The sequence below is a fragment of the Drosophila subpulchrella genome, unplaced genomic scaffold, assembly GCF_014743375.2.
Source record: "Drosophila subpulchrella strain 33 F10 #4 breed RU33 unplaced genomic scaffold, RU_Dsub_v1.1 Primary Assembly Seq26, whole genome shotgun sequence".
Lineage (NCBI taxonomy): Eukaryota > Metazoa > Arthropoda > Insecta > Diptera > Drosophilidae > Drosophila > Drosophila subpulchrella.
Genome location: NW_023665556.1, coordinates 1,524,727 through 1,541,793, shown reverse-complemented (window position 1 = coordinate 1,541,793; position 17,067 = coordinate 1,524,727). Strand labels below are relative to the sequence as shown.

The window sequence follows — 17,067 nt, the reverse complement described above, 5'->3', positions numbered from 1 at the left end:
CCATAAAGTATATATATTCTTGATCAGGATCACTAGCCGAGTCGATCTAGCCTTGTCCGTCTGTCCGGATGAACGCTGAGATCTCGGAAACTATAAAAGCTACTATACTGGGATTAGGCATGTAGATTCCTGAGATTCCTGCGCTGTGCAAGTTTGTTTCAGCACGCTGCCACGCCCGCTCTAACGCCCACAAACCGCCCAAAACTGTGGCTCCTACAGATTTGATGTTAGAATAAAATTTTCACTGAAATGTATTGTTCCCATCAATACCTATCGATTGACCCATAAAAAAGTTTGCCACTCCCACTTTAACACCCACAAACATAAAAAAATCGTAAGTATGAACGCGGATATTTCGGAAACTATCAAAGATAGAGAATTGGGATCTCAGATTTAGATTCCCTAGCCTTGTACGCAGCGCAAGTTTGTTACGCGAATATGCCACCCCCACTCTAACGCCCACAAAACGCCCAAACCTGTGGCGCCCACAATTTTCATGCTAGATACAAAATTTTAACTGAAATGTATTGGTCTCATCAATACCTATCAATTGATCCACACCCATATCGCTTAAATCTGTCTACCGCCGGTAGGTGGCGCATTTCAATCTCGCTTTGCTGCTTGCATATCTCCATTTCCCTTTAGTCCCTTTAGCTGAGTAACAGGTATCTGATAGTTTACTTGTTTACTATAATATTGGTCAATTTTACGAAACAATTCTTTTATGTGTGTATGTCTACTCGTAATCCCAAGTATCTAGATTTTCTAGTTTCCGTGATTCCAATGTCTATACGGACAGACGGATCCTCACCAAGAACATATAAACTTCATAAAGTATATATACCCTTTTATATTATATATACAATATAGCCTTTTACTGAACGAGTGTTCAGAGAAACACTAATAATAATAAAGTATAGTATTTTATGAGCGCGGCGCATGGCATGTATTAGTATGTAAATCGATCTGGAGCCATATTTAATGATATGTAACTTAAACCCTACAAGGGAGCGGTGTTAGCACTTGTTATCTTTAAACGCCAACCACTTGAGCCTAACCAAATAAAATTAGCAAACATGTTTCTCACGCTGCACCAAGGATCCCTGCGCGGGCGACAAAAGATAACCCTCCTCCTAAGGCATACAAACGCGGACTTTGAGTGGGCCCAGATAAGACCAGAGCAAAAATTTCATTTTAGGTTCCAAAGCAGGGACGTGGAAGAATAAATTTAGTTATAATGTAGAACTCAACTGAAAAGGTTGATTTATTTAAATTTACAATACCTTTCAACGAGTAACGGGCATTTTAGGACCTCAGCTTTTCAGGCGGAATAAAATACAAATATTTTCAGTCAAAGTGCATAGGGAGGGGTTGGGGGAAATACATTCAAATCTGTAATCCCTTTGTATATCTACCACCGTATATCTACGAGCTGACTCCGGAACTGAAGGGATAGAACAGTGGCCGACACTCGTACTTCGACCAGTTTTGCAGAGCAAATCACTTACACAAACAGATTCCAACATGACGTTGTATTTTCTGCTTGTGCTAACCACCACTGATCTGGATTAAAATATTGTTTTTTTCTTTACGAATTCCGATCACACGTTTGGACGGCATCGTGGCTACCGTTGAACAACCTTTTTTGCGTTACTTTGAAGAGCTGTACAACAAGAGTTTTCATTTTAATACCCTTGCAGAGTGTATAATGATTTCAGTCAGAAGTTTGAAGGAGACGTTTCAGACTCCATAAAGTATACGAGGTGTGTTCAAAAAGTAAGGTGACTTTTCAAATTTCGCGGGCATCATATTTTCGGTTATCGATTTTTTTGTTTTGTTATGTTGGTACACTCTTCCCTAACATCTGTACCAAGTTTCAATTGAATCCCCTTTTTTGTTTAGTTGTGAGAGGCGTAAAGGTAACAAGTTGTTGTGCGTGCTCAGCGATTTTTTGCTATCGAAAAATATGGATCAAAGGATTTGCATCAAATTTTGTGTAAAAAATAAAATTAAGTGCTCCGAAACACTTGAAATGTTGACAGTGGCATACGGTGAAACTGTTCTGAGTAAAAAAAATGTTTACAAGTGGTACAAACTCTTCCAAGATGGCCGGGAAGATGCCAATGACGAGCCTCGCTCTGGACGCCCAAGCACGTCAACAACTGATGAAAACGTTCAAGCAGTGAAGAAACTTGTTTTGGAAAATCGCCGAATCACTATCAGAGAAGTTGCTGAAGATGTCGGTATATCGCTTGGCTCGTGCCATGAAATTTTTTCAAACGTTTTGGGCATGAGTCGTGTGTCAGCGAAGTTTGTTCCAAAATTGCTGAATTTTGACCAAAAGAACCGTCGCATGAGCATCGCTCAAGAGCTGTTGGATGACGTCAACGACGACCCAGATTTACTCAAAAGGGTCATAACTGGTGACGAATCATGGGTATATGTTTATGATATCGAAACCAAAGCCCAATCGTCACAATGGAAGAGCCCAGGTGAGCCAAGACCGAAAAAAGCACGCCAAGTTCGATCAAATGTCAAAGTTTTGATCACTGTATTCTTCGATTACCATGGCGTGGTGCATCAGGAGTTCTTACCATATGGTCGTACGGTTAATAAACAGTATTATCTGGAAGTTTAGCGCCGTTTGCGAGAAGCAATACGAAAGAAACGTCCAGAATTGTGGAAAAACAATTCATGGCTTTTGCATCACGATAATGCCCCTGCTCACTCATCTTTGCTTGTGAGAGATTTTTGTATAGATTCTTGATCAGCATCACTAGACGATTCGATCTAGTCAAGTCCGTCTTTCCGTCTGTCCGTTTCTACGCAAACTAGTCTCTCAGTATTAAAGCTATCGGGAAGAAACCTTCCCAAAAGTTTTATTTCTAGGGCAGGTAGTATATATGTAAGTCCGAACGAGCCGGATCAGACAACTATATCCTATAGCTCCCATAGAAATGATAAAAAAAAATTTTTTATCTAAAACAATACAACTTTGGTGTTTTTAACATATTAACTTCTACTCTTGGCAATATCATTCTATTATTTCAGAATTTCGAATAAAATTTTTTAAAAATCGGACGACTTTATCATTTTCCTGTCATAGAAACGATAATTTATTTCAAAATAATACAAGGACCGTTATACTTCGATTTCGGTAAACATATAGGGTGGTAAATTGAAATGGAACATAATCTGAAGATTTCTGTGATTATTTTTTAGTTTTCTAAAAATAATTAAGCTCTGTATGTACGTTACCTTCTTTTCTCTTCTAAAATTGTAAGTTTAAGCGGCACTTAAAAAAAAAATTAAAAAACATTTTAAAACGTCCGAGACGTTCACAGTTTTACTTTGCTAAGCAGATGAAAAATATGAATTGTGGACGACTTGTAAGTCGGATGCACATATCGTACAAACTCGAAAAAATTGCTTAATCGGCTCAAAGACAAAAACTCAGTTCTCTTTGAAAATAAAAATTGAATTGCCTTTAAATAAAATAAGAACGATAGGTATGAAATTATAAGACACTTTTTTTTGACCCAAATGAGCTACTTGAAGATGGAAGTTAAGTGTAATGAAATGTGACACGAGTTGTATGCAAGAATAGGTCAGTGAATTTTTAGTATGCAAACAGTTTGCGTAGTTGGGTCGGCTAACACTGCAGAATATGTTAACCGCTTAGCGGGTGAGTGTGCCGTTGAGACGTACGGTGAGTTAGTGAGACGTTGATTTATGGTTCTGGTACTGTCCCCAACTTGACTACTGCTTGATTTGTTGGGTGTTGGTCATGTTAAGCATCCTTGGATACGAACAACATGTAAGTACCTTAATACTTTCAAAGGTATTGTGAGGACGCTTAAGGCGCCTCACATTACATATGTAAAAAAAACTCTTTGAGTGTCAGCCACTGAAAACGTTAGCAATGCAGATCTCACTACAGAAAATATACATATATTTAAGCTTAAAATCTAAGTCAATCTATTTTTAAATATGCGCGCGCCAGGCTCGCTAGTGTCGGTCAGCAAGATCAGTCAGCTGATTAGTCGGGGCGAGTGCCGATAGTATCGATAACTTATCACTGGTTGTAAAGCGCAAATTGGGATGTTAAGGGCAAGCCGGGCTGTAAAGCGCAAGCCGAACTCACATGGAACAGCGATCAAGGAAGCTCATTCTCATTCTTTGGCGGCAGCGGTGGTGGGCGGACCACACAGACAAGAAGCGAAAGGACACGGTGAAGGCAAGTCGGGAAGGGTCTCCCAAGTAAGTTAGAATATTGGAATAGCCATCTTAAGTGGGAATGTTAAGAGATCCGAGTGAATATATCGGAGAGCGGTGAGCGGTGAGCTTTGAGCGGTGTCTCGTGTCAGCTAGGTGACCGTGTTGCGTCTCCGAGCCGTTTTCTCTAAGTCCATGAGGAGCGCTGAGAAAGGATCGCTTTCGGTCCCCCACCTTCGCTCTCTCTCTCTCTCTATCGGGTCTTGCGGGATTTCTCGGTGAGCTAAGTCGTGCAGCCGTTTTTTCTGCGCAATACGAACGCCTGACTGACTGCAAAAAAGTGTGGGGAAAAGATCACTTTCACCGATCTTTTCTCTCTCTCATTCGGGCCTTGCCGCTTTCCTGTGCGTCAAGTCGTGTCGGCCAAGCTACCGTGTTGCGCCTCCGAGCCGTTTTCTCTGCGCTGCCTGACCGTCACGAGCAAAGGGTGCGGGACACGGACAGTCCCCACAGTAGTATTAGGACGCCCTCAGGGAAAATCCTGATGGTCCGAGCCGCTATCTCTGTGCCGTACTAGACTCCGGATCACCTCCAACAGTGTTTCTACAAATTTAACTGTAGAGGACCCTGGCCGAACTGAATTCTATCACAGCCCAAGAAAAGGTCCTTACAGTATATGAAAATCTGCGGCCGTCACTAGTTGTTAACCTCGTTAAGAGCTGTTTTGTTTAATTATATATACTTTATGAGGTCAGAAACGATTTCTTCACTGTGTTTGGTCACTTCTGAGTGACCCTCTGCAAGAGTACAAAAAACGAAAAAAGTGAATCACAAATTCTTCGTAAAATCTCCGCGAACGTAAATTTTTTAAATTCGATCGTTTAAACAGAAGTTTTGATATAAACTCATACAAACTTTAATTTTCAGATTTCCTGTCAACAGGTTTGATGACGACCCGATGGGTCATTTTTTTTGGAGTGTCAGCAATAATATTTTGAGATTGATATTTTTCCAATTTTTGTTTTTAAGTATTTATTAAAAATGTATCTCAAATGTATTAAAACAATTATAATTGATACAAACAAAAACACCTCTTAACGAGATAAAAATCTAGTGACGATAGCACCTTCGGCAAACAAAAGTTCTGATATCAACTTTTGTTTCGAAAATGTATTATACGATCTACTAAATAAATACAATTTATTAATTATTTTACTTTCGGCACGCTCATCAAAATCTTACAGCTAAACCTAAGCATATTGAATAGCAGCAGAAATTTGCTATTACACTTTGCACCGATCTTTTTCCCAAACGAATTTAAATTGTTACAGTTTAAGTTTTGCAATATCTTTTGATTGTTGTACCACTAGTTATGATCGGACCATCACAGCAGTGGTGCAGTGGGATTTGTCACAAAGTGATCTGCCGTCCACAGTGATGTTTAAAAAGAGTGCATTTTAGTTTTTGTCAAAAGCTTTTAACGCAGAGAAGGAATTAATTGGAATGGAGAAGGAATTAAAGGTATTAATTGAAAGGTATTAAAGTATTATTTTTTAATTCCTTTTTACGATATATAGCACAAGCCTGTAGCTTTAGTAGTATACAAGTTACGGGGTTACTAAATATAGCGATTTATATCTTATTTTCTGCCAAACTAGCGAGATTTTCTAAAAGTGGTAAAACTAAAGATTCTCGGACTAAGTTGTTTTACATCATCTTAAATTTCCAGGACCTTCAAAGTGTTTGGATACGCACTAAAAAAGGTCAATGCTCAGGCAGTATTAGATGTTCTGAGAAACGAGACTTTTAACAACAATGTTTCGTATATCAAAAGGAATCTCAAGGGCTATATACCTTAACATTTAATTTGTAATCGTTAGAGTCGTTTTTGGTATTTAGACAAATCATTTCAGAAAGGCGTACAGAACATTTCAAAACACCCTTCTAACAACATATAGCACAAGCCTGTAGCTTTAGTAGTTCACAAGTTACGGGTGTACAAAATGTAGCTATTTATAGCTGTTTTCTCGCCAAATTAGCTTGCTTTTCCAAAAGTGGTAGCATCGTCTAGAGTTTTAAGGACTCTAAAATAACATTTTGGGACAAACTGACAAACAAAATAAAATTTTCATTTATGGAAGTCCCACAAATCTGGTTTTGCGTATTACCTTTGAACGGAGCATCCGATTTTGACAGTTGAGGTGTCATTCGACGCGTTTTAAGTCACAATATAAGTAGCTTAATAGCGAAGGGTATTCTTTCCCAACGGCTCCAACAGATCAAATTTTCTAAACTATCCCTTTTACACTTTCACCGCCAAATCTCCCAAACCAATTGTTTTTTTTAAGTCTTGGTAAGTAATCCTTTTAGTTTTTGCAATACCTTTTGATTAATATATCACTCGAAACAAGCGGTACAGTAGATTTTAATTTCTTCGTGTATATATAGAAGTCGCCTTCGCACATCCTTCTGGTGCGCTTCGTAACTACGACTGTCGCCCACAAAGATATTTTCTGTAATGCAACGATAGTGATGGTCAAAACACCTTATGCAAATCAGTGTGAGAATGAAATAACCGTATTATTTGAAAAATGCAAATAAATATTTCGTAATAACTTTAGAATAAGGGCTTATTAATAAAATAACCCTTTACAAAGGTTTTATACTATCAGCATACCGAAGTCAACTTTCATTCTTGTTCAATGTTTGTTGTCTAATGTCTAATTCGTATTCCATTTCTCTTTGCAGGAACTCACCACAGAAAGAAATTTTTGTAGATTTCATGGGTGCACAAATTAAAACATTGTCATTTTTGGCGTATATTGTCCGAATATTTCAGGTAATTCATGTTATTATTATACCCTTGCACGGTTATCTGATAGTCGAGGTACTCGACTATAGCGTTCTTCCTTGTTTAACATATAACCTCCTACGCTTGGAAATAACGTTTTTTAATTAGTTCTGAGTTTCGTATTTAATTTTATCAAAATCGGACGACTATATCATAAAGCTGTCATAGGAACGATCGGGAAATTGGTGGGAAAATAATATGAAACAAACCATAGCTTCGGTGTTATTTCTTATATTATCTTATACTACTGGGAAAATCATTTTTGTATTTTTACGATTTTCAGATTAAATTTAATAAAAATCGGACGACTCTAACATATAGCTGTTAAAGAAACGGTCAGAGAATTAATGAAATAATTATTTAAAAAAAAAATTGTGCTTTGTCGATTTTGATCGTATTTTCTTTTACTCAGGGATATAAAATATTTCAACTTTTCAGCATTACGAATTTAATTTTACACAAATATCACTGAAGCTAGCAACAATCCTTAAAAATATAACATGGTGCTACTAACATTGATTATATCTTATAACTGCAAGGGTATACAAACTTCGGCTTGCCGAAGTTAACTTCCTTTCTTGTTTTTATAAACGTTTAAAAAACGTTTCAATGGAATGAGTCTTGAATGTCATACTAGTCGCTCGGTATTTTCCTTTCTTCTTCTCTACACACACAAAAACTTGTGTCAAATTGATTCATATATTAATTAAATGGGTTGGCCCCGTTGGATTGGCGATTTGACCCATGAAATAGTTTTTTTTACGTAATACGTTAATATAAGGGCTATGTTGCCGCCGAAATCAATAATAATTATTTCTGTAAAAGGTTATTATACCCGTTACTCGTAGAGTAAAAGGGTATACTAGATTCGTCGAAAAGTATGTAACAGGCAGAAGGAAGCGTTTCCGACCCCATAAAGTATATATATTCTTGATCAGGATCACTAGCCGAGTCGATCTAGCCATGTCCGTCTGTCCGTCTGTCCGTATGAACGCTGAGATCTCGGAAACTATAAGAGCTACAATACTGGGATTAGGCATGCAGATTCCTGAGATTCCTGCGCAGCGCAAGTTTGTTTCAGAAGAGTGCCACGCCCACTCTAACGCCCACAAACCGCCCAAAACTGTGGCTCCTACAGTTTTGATGCTAGAACAAAAATTTTAACTGAAATGTGTTGTTCTCATCAATACCTACCGATTGACCTAAAAAAAAGTTTGCCACGCCCACTTTAACGCCCACAAACCGCCCACAAACTTCAAAAAATCGTAAATATGAACGCGGATATCTCGGAAAATATCAAAGATGGAGAAACGGGATTTCAGATTTAGATTCCGTAGGCTTGAGCGCAGCGCAAGTTTGTTACGCGAATATGCCACGCCCACTCTAACGCCCACAAACCGCCCAAATCTGTGGCGCCCACAATTTTCATGCTAGATAAAAAATTTTAACTGAATGTATTGGTCTTGTCAATACCTATCGATTGATCTAAAAAAAAGTTTGCCACGTCCACTCTAACGCCCACAAACCGCCCAAGCCTGTAGCGCCCACAATTTTCGTGCTAGATAAAAAATTTTAACTTAAATGTATTGGTCTCGTCAATACCTATCGATTGATTTAAAAAAAACTTTGGCACGCCCACTCTAACGCCCACAACGCTTAAATCTGTCTACCGCCGGTAGGTGGCGCATTTGCTGCTTGCATATCTCCATTTTCCTTTGGTCCCTTTACCTGAGTAACGGGTATCTGATAGTCGAGGTACTCGACTATAGCGTTCTTCCTTGTTTTTCTCTACAATTAGCCGAATAAAATAATCGTTACTTGCAGAGCTTTTCCAAATAATCAAATATAAATATACCATTGAACACTTAATCTTGGGTATTAGTTTGGGCGCTGCACACTGGGCAAGAAAGTTAATTTTTTGGCCAAAAATCTGTAATTTCTTCCCTAGGATAGTTAGAAGTGTTTGCTCAGGGAGCAGGAGTAAATATGCAACTTCGCGAACTTACTGGTTTTATTCAAAACATTGCTTAGCCGTCATCTGTGTAAATTGTGCGTTTATTCCAAGAGCTTTTCTTCTTCAACAATGTTACAAACTCCTTTTCTCCAGATCTTCTCCCAATTACCTTTTATCTAGAGTTAGTATTTTATGGAAATTAAGTATTATTTTTAATCTAGTATTTTGCTGTATGATCGTTGCTTGCCGACCTGTAGGGGGTAATTTATTAGCGATTATCAGCTGTGCTACGCCCCTGCTCGCAGCTTTCGATAGTCGGCATCGCAACGACCATAGAAAACAAAATAAACAGTGAGATGACCAAACAGAGGTAATATGTTAAAAAACACCGAAGCTATAATTTGTTTCATATTATTTTCCGATCGTTCCTATGATAAAGTCGTCCGATTTTGATAAAATTAAATTCGAAATAGTTTCCGAGATCTCAGCGTTCATCCGGACAGACGGACATGGCTAGATCGACTCGGCTGGTGATCTTGATCAAGAATATATATACTTTATGGGGTCGGAAACGCTTCCTTCTGCCTGTTACATACTTTCCGACGAATCTAGTATACCCTTTTACTCTACGAGTAACGGGTATAAAAATACAAAAAATGTATAGTATAAGATAATCTGGGTATTCCCTAAACTGTTGAATTGCTGAATTGTTAAAAATTCAACAGAAAATTTCAGCAATTAAGGGAACGACCCTAAAAGTTCCCTGTTGAATTTTCAATTTTAAGATGTCAGCTGTTTGTCAGATTGTCAAATTGTCAGACATGTGTTTACCAAAGATTATGTTTAAAATTAAGGAAAATGCTGAAAATAAGCCAAAAACTAAACAAATATAACTGCTAATACCGCCTCCTATCAGATATCCTTTACTTGCATATTTTATACGATTGCAATTCCTACATGTTTACAAGTGACCAGAGTTATCCTCTTACTTTTAGTCGAGAACAGCGACAACTCTAGTTTTCAGCAATTCAACAAAATTTTCAACAGGCCCGAGGCTGCCACAGACTTGGGCGGTTTGTGGGCGTTGGAGTGGGCGTGGCATATTCGCGTAATAAACTTGCGCTGCGCTCAAGCCTACGGAATCTAAATCTGAAATCTCGTTTCTCTATCTTTGATATTTTCCGAGATATCCGCGTTCATATTTACGATTTTTTGAAGTTTGTGGGCGGTTTGTGGGCGTTAAAGTGGGCGTGGCAAACTTTTTTTAGGTCAGTCGGTAGGTATTGATGAGAACAATACATTTCAGTTAAAATTTTTGTTCTAGCATCAAAACTGTAGGAGCCACAGTTTTGGGCGGTTTGTGGGCGTTAGAGTGGGCGTGGCACTCTTTTGAAACAAACTTGCGCTGCGCAGGAATCTCAGGAATCTGCATGCCTAATCCCAGTATTGTAGCTCTTATAGTTTCCAAGATCTCAGCGTTCATACGGACAGACGGACAGACGGACAGACGGACATGGCTAGATCGACTCGGCTAGTGATCCTGATCAAGAATATATATACTTTATGGGGTCGGAAACGCTTCCTTCTGCCTGTTACATACTTTCCGACGAATCTAGTATACCCTTTTACTCTACGAGTAACGGGTATAAAAATAACTAGAAGACGCACTCAATCCATCTTCATACACGATTAAGTAAGAGAAAAAAACACAAAAAAAAATGAACACAAGAAATATTATGTCTTTTAAGATTAATGAACCGTTAAAAATTGCTACTTTCGGAGGCTCCCTCTTCCACGTTTATTGAATAATCGACCTAGCAAAATTATCTATTTTTTCTTCTGGTTATCTTTTTAGATTTATATAATCAAATTATTATAAAAGTATGCTTCATTTATTTATTTATTTATTTAACCCACTCGATCCCAGCGTTGCAATTTCAAATGTTTAACGGGTAACGGTAATCGTTTCTTCTATTATTGTCTGCTCATTCTTCGGCATAACCGTGCTTGTATGTGTGTACTCATAATGTGATAAAAAAAATCGAATTTGCACATCATTTGACGAAATTGTTTTCAACAGAATAGACGTGCGTCATGAAAAAAATTATTTTGACAATTGGTTTACGTCAGTTAGTCTTTTGATTGCATTGAAGGAAATGGGCATATTTGCAACTGGAACTATCCGCAAAAATCGCATAAGCAATTGCCAACTTCTTTCAGATGCAGAATTGAAAAATCGTGGAAGAGGATCTTTTGATACAGAATATGAATTTAACAAAAATCTTGCATGTGTAAAATGGTTTGACAATAAGTCAGTTCAACTTCTATCTTCTTGTGAAGACCATCAACCAGTTGGGATATGCAAACGATGGAGTCCAAAAGAGATTGTAGCTTCGTATAATAAGGGTATGGGCGGAGTCGATTAGCGGACATGCTCATGGAGTTGTACAAAGTCAACCAGAAAGTGGTAGTTGAGAATTATTTATTTGTGCTTGGAAACATCAATGACAAATTCATGGCTACTGTACAGAAAGCATTTTCAAATGATAAACACGAACCAAAAGTATATGTATATTTCAAACGGAAGTTGCTCATGAGCTGCTACAATGTACTGACTCTACTTTGTTCGAAAAAAAGAGAGGTTGGCCATCAAATGCACAAAGAGAAAGCTCAGTCATGTCCTTGGGGGTCCATCAAGCAGTGTGTCTTCGAATTAACCCAAAAAATATAGGTTTCAGCCCGATCCTGCAACTTATCTGCGTTACGATAAATTATAACATTGGGTGGTATTTGCTAAAAAAGGACGTTGCAGATTGTGCAAGACAGGTACAGGTACTCCAATGTCGAAATGCAAATAAATGTAAAGTCCACCCTTGCTGCAACATCAATAAAAACTGTTTAATAAGTTACCATACTTAAGTATTTTTTATTTTTAAAATAAATGAAATTAACTGTCAGCTAAAGATTTTTCTTTTAGTTTACCACCAGTGCCCAACGTTGCTCACAAGCAACTAGTTGGCGTGGCGCCTTAAAATTTTTGCTCAAATACTTCTCAGGCCAATAAAAAACGAATAGAATAAAAAACAAGGAAGAACGCTATAGTCGAGTACCTCGAATATCAGATACCCGTTAATCAGCTAAAGGAACCAAAGGAAAATGGAGATATGCAAGCAGCAAAGTGAGATTGAAATGCGCCACTTACCGGTGGTAGACAGATTTAAACGTTATGGGCGTTAGAGTGGGCGTGGCAAAGTTTTTTTTGGATCAGTCGATAGGTATTGACGAGACCAATACATTTCAGTTAAAATTTATTCTAGCATCAAAACTTTAGGAGCCACAGCTTTGGGCGGTTTATGGGCGTTAGAGTGGGTGTGGCACTCTGCTGAAACAAACTTACGCTGCGTAAGAAGCTCAGGAATCTGCACGCCAAATCTCAATAGCCTAGCTCTTATAGTTTCCGAGATCTCAGCGTTCATCCGGACGGACAGACAGACGGACAGACGGACATGGCTAGATCGACTCGGCTAGTGATCCTCATGAAGAATATATATACTTTATGGGGTCGGAAACGTTTCCTTTTGCCTGTTACATTCTTTCCGACGAATCTAGTATACCCTTTTACTCTACAAGTAACGGGTATAAAAATTTTAGTTCTACAGGGAAAAAGTTGGGGTCGAAAAGGTTAAGATCATAGTAAAGTTTACAAAACTAATACTAACATAGAGAGTATAGTTCTAGGTACGAGGCCTTCGACTACGTATTTATTTATGCTACATTATATATATACATACATATATATATATATATATATATATTATGTATAATATATTTAAGTTCTCATCCGAAGGAAGTGCAAGAAATGCAGCATACCTTTAGACATACTTAAGTCCGGTTTGTGGGCGTGGCAAACTTATTTTGGATCAATCGATAGGTATTGACGAGACTAATACATTTAAGTTATTTAAGTTAAGTTAATACATTAAGTTATCTAGCATGAAAATTGTGGGCGCCACAGGTATGGACAGTTTGTGGGCGTGGCATATTCGCGTAACAAACTTGACGCAGCGCAAGGCTACGAAATCAAAAACTGAAATCCCAATTCTCTATCTTTGATAGTTGCCGAGATATCCGCGGTCATATATACGATTTTTTGAAGTTTGTAAGCGGTTTGTGGGCGTTAAAGTAGGCGTGGCAAAGCGCCCTGCTGAAACAAACTTGCGCTGCGCAAGAAGCTCAGGAATCTACATAACAAATCCCAACTTTCAAGCTTTTGTAGTTTCCGAGATCTCAACGTTCATCCGGACGGACAGACAGACGGACAGACGGACATGGCTAGATCGACTCGGCTAGTGATCCGGATCAAGAATATATATACTTTATGTGGTCGGAAATGCATCCATCTACCTGTTACATACTTTTCGACGAATCTAGTACACCCTTTTACTCTGGAAGTAACGGGTATGATAAACATAATGGTCTAGAACTCAGCACATGTTCAGATCATTATCTTTGTTTTATTAAATGCCTTTTTAATTTTGCCGCTAAAAAAATGTTTTAAAATAAACAGCAAGCATTATTACTGTTGTAAAAAGTTATTCTCATATACGTTTTTCCAGGGATCATATTGTCGTGCTGAAGAATTCTTTTATGACCAAATGAGTTGGTTTTCCATTGTTCCAGTGTCCCTCAGTCGAACAGCTGCCGATTTCGCCAGCTCCATGCCTGCTAAGAAAAGACTAGGAAGATTCAAAATCGCGTTCAGCGCTTTATTTTAGGGTGATTCGGCGGGTTCCACTTATACACAAAGCAGCCTTTCGCTGTATTGGGCTGAAACTTTCCCAAAAGTCTTGTATCTTTTACAGGTAGTATATAAGTCGGATCCAGCCGGATCGGACAACTATACCTTATAGCTCCCATAGGAATAATCGAAAAAAAATTTTTTTTAATTATATCTTTGATGTTTTTTAACATATAACCTCCTAGGCTTGGAAATAACATTTTTTAATAAGTTTTGAATTTCGAATTAATTTTTTTCAAAATCGGACGACTATATCATATAGCTGCCATAGGAACGATCGGAAAATTGGTAAGAAAATAATATAAAACAAATTATAGCTTCAATGTTTTTTAACATATAACCTCCTACTCTTGGAAATACATTTTTTGGAACATTTTTTAATTAGTTCTGAATTTCGAATTTAATTTTATAAAAATCTGACAACTATATCATATAGCTGCCATAGGAACGTTCGGAAAATTGATGGAAAAAAAATATGAAACAAATTATAGCTTTGGTGTTTTTAACATATAACCTCCTACGCTTGGAAATAACATTTTTTATTTAGTTCCGAATTTCGAATTTAATTTTATCAAAATCAGACGACTATATCATATAGCTGCCATAGGATCGATCGGAAAATTGGTGGGAAAATAATATGAAACAAATTATAGCTTCGGTGTTTTTTGACATATTATCTTATACTATTGGGAATATAATTTTTTGTATTTTAACATTAAATAATTATAACTGCAAGGGTATATAAACTTCGGCATGCCGAAGTTAACTTCTTTTCTGGTTTTAAAATAAGTATCAGGCATTGCTCTTTCGGCTTTCGTTTTAGAATAAATTCATGTTTAATAATTTGTAATCTTAATGAAGTGCTTGTCACAAAATCTTCAGAGTATTGACATTTTTTAAAGTTGGTATATCCTTTTCTGGCAACCTACACAATTTACGGGTCATGGGATCGCAGAACGTTTGTGGATGCTTATTATTGAATGTGACAGCGACATCGTCTGCGTACTCCACTACCCCTTCCACAGAAGGGGGCAGAGTTACCTTCTTGAGGGGTGCCTTTACTTACAAGTCAAACCTGAATGTGCTTCCCATCGGGGATGTCACCATTTAGCTAATCTGCAAAATATGGAAAATAAATATATAATATAATATAATAAATATGGTAATATGGCAAGAGATTTTTATGTCCAGGACCAATGCATACTCCAAAATGATAAGTGATTTCTCGATGTTACTTACCACTGAGTGTAATGGCGACTCGACGGACTTAACTTTTGTGTGTATGCATGTTGTGCCTCTGAAATGTGTGTTAAGTGGCTATTAAGTCACTTGCCGTAGTGTGAGAAGCTTTTCCTGCATGGCCATGAGGTTGGTAGATCTCCCGCTGCCAATATTTTGCGAAAGATTTGTCCTAGCCAGTTAATGGCTAGTTTTCCTCCCTGCTAAATATGTGCAGGTTTTATTTCATCTGGTCCTGAAGATTTATACGGGTTTCAGCTATTTGTAGCCCGGCATTGCTTTCTATAGGATGTCCCATTTTTAGAAAAAAAATTAGTGTCTAGACGTAGGTTCAGGAACTCTTCACTATAATGAAGAAATTTGATTTTAGAATAAATTGAAAGAGAAACTCACGTCTGTCGTTGTTATTTGGGCAGCCCCATTGAGAGTGATGCGCATTAGCGTCGCAGCCTATTACCAAACCTGCCATATTTTGCCAGTCCTCTGCCCAGCGCGTGCTTCTCAAAGGCCATGTAGGCCGATAGCAGCCTAACGAAGCCAGGTTGTAGCTCCAGGCTTACCGCTGAATTATCCCAGTTACTGGTATTAATAAGCATAAACAAACTAATGCAGGTTCGAATTTTATCGTTTTTGGGTTCAAGTATAAACTTGTATTTTTATACCCGTTACTCGTAGAGTAAAAGGGTATACTAGATTCGTCGAAAAGTATGTAACAGGCAGAAGGAAGCGTTTCCGACCCCATAAAGTGTATATATTCTTGATCAGGATCACTAGCCGAGTCGATCTAGCCATGTCCGTCTGTCCGTCTGTCCGTATGAACACTGAGATCTCGGAAATTATAAGAGCTACAATACTGGGATTAGGCATGCAGATTCCTGAGATTCCTGCGCAGCGCAAGTTTGTTTCAGAAGAGTGCCACGCCCACTCTAACGCCCACAAACCGCCCAAAACTGTGGCTCCTACAGTTTTAATGCTAGAACAAAAATTTTAACTGAAATGTGTTGTTCTCATCAATACCTACCGATTGACCTAAAAAAAGTTTGCCACGCCCACAAACTTCAAAAAATCGTAAATATGAACGCGGATATCTCGGAAAATATCAACGATAGAGAAACGGGATTTCAGATTTAGATTCCGTAGGCTTGAGCGCAGCGCAAGTTTGTTACGCGAATATGCCACGCCCACTCTAACGCCCACAAACCGCCCAAATCTGTGGCGCCCACAATTTTCATGCTAGATAAAAATTTTAACTGAATGTATTGGTCTTGTCAATACCTATCGATTGATCTAAAAAAAAGTTTGCCACGCCCACTCTAACGCCCACAAACCGCCCAAGCCTGTGGCGCCCACAATTTTCGTGCTAGATAAAAAGTTTTAACTTAAATGTATTGGTCTCGTCAATACCTATCGATTGATTTAAAAAAAACTTTGGCACGCCCACTCTAACGCCCACAACGCTTAAATCTGTCTACCGCCGGTAGGTGGCGCATTTGCTGCTTGCATATCTCCATTTTCCTTTGGTCCCTTTACCTGAGTGACGGGTATCTGATGGTCGAGGTACTCGACTATAGCGTTCTTCCTTGTTTTGTTCCTGGTCTAGCAGGGAGTTTTACGGCATTGGAGTCGCCCTTATACGCTTTAATGTGTATTGGTCCGAAGCCATAGATGAGCACCACAATTGCTTGAATTATGTCACGGGATGTCACGCACCACTCTGGTGCAATGATTTTCGCTCCTTCGTAGACCTCTCCAAACAGGGTTGCTGCCTGTTTATATAAGTCAACCGTGGGCAGTGTGCCAGTTTATGCGTTTATATCTGGAATGAGTCTTTCTATTGCAATCTTTTAAGTCTTCTTTTTTCATTGTTCTGGTAAGTTCTAAAAGGGGTGGCAGTGATACTTTTAGAGTTCTCAAAGTATGGTAAAGTTTCTTGTATAGAAAAAGGCGTTGATTATGTCTATTAAAAAATTTGTAGTGACAGGATCTAAATGGTTTTGTTGAAGAATGAAG

General features: G+C 38.2%; 1 protein-coding gene across 9 annotated transcripts in view; it reads left to right on the top strand.

Annotated features, from left to right (window-relative positions):
* The window catches only part of LOC119559607 (transcription-associated protein 1), a 518,267-nt gene that overhangs the window by 78,864 nt on the left and 422,336 nt on the right, over positions 1-17,067 (top strand). For all 9 annotated transcript variants that reach the window (XM_037872625.1, XM_037872623.1, XM_037872624.1 and 6 more), the window contains one exon: positions 6,964-7,054. In XM_037872625.1, the coding sequence (XP_037728553.1) occupies positions 6,964-7,054 (91 nt within the window). The remainder of the gene's footprint in view (positions 1-6,963; positions 7,055-17,067) is intronic.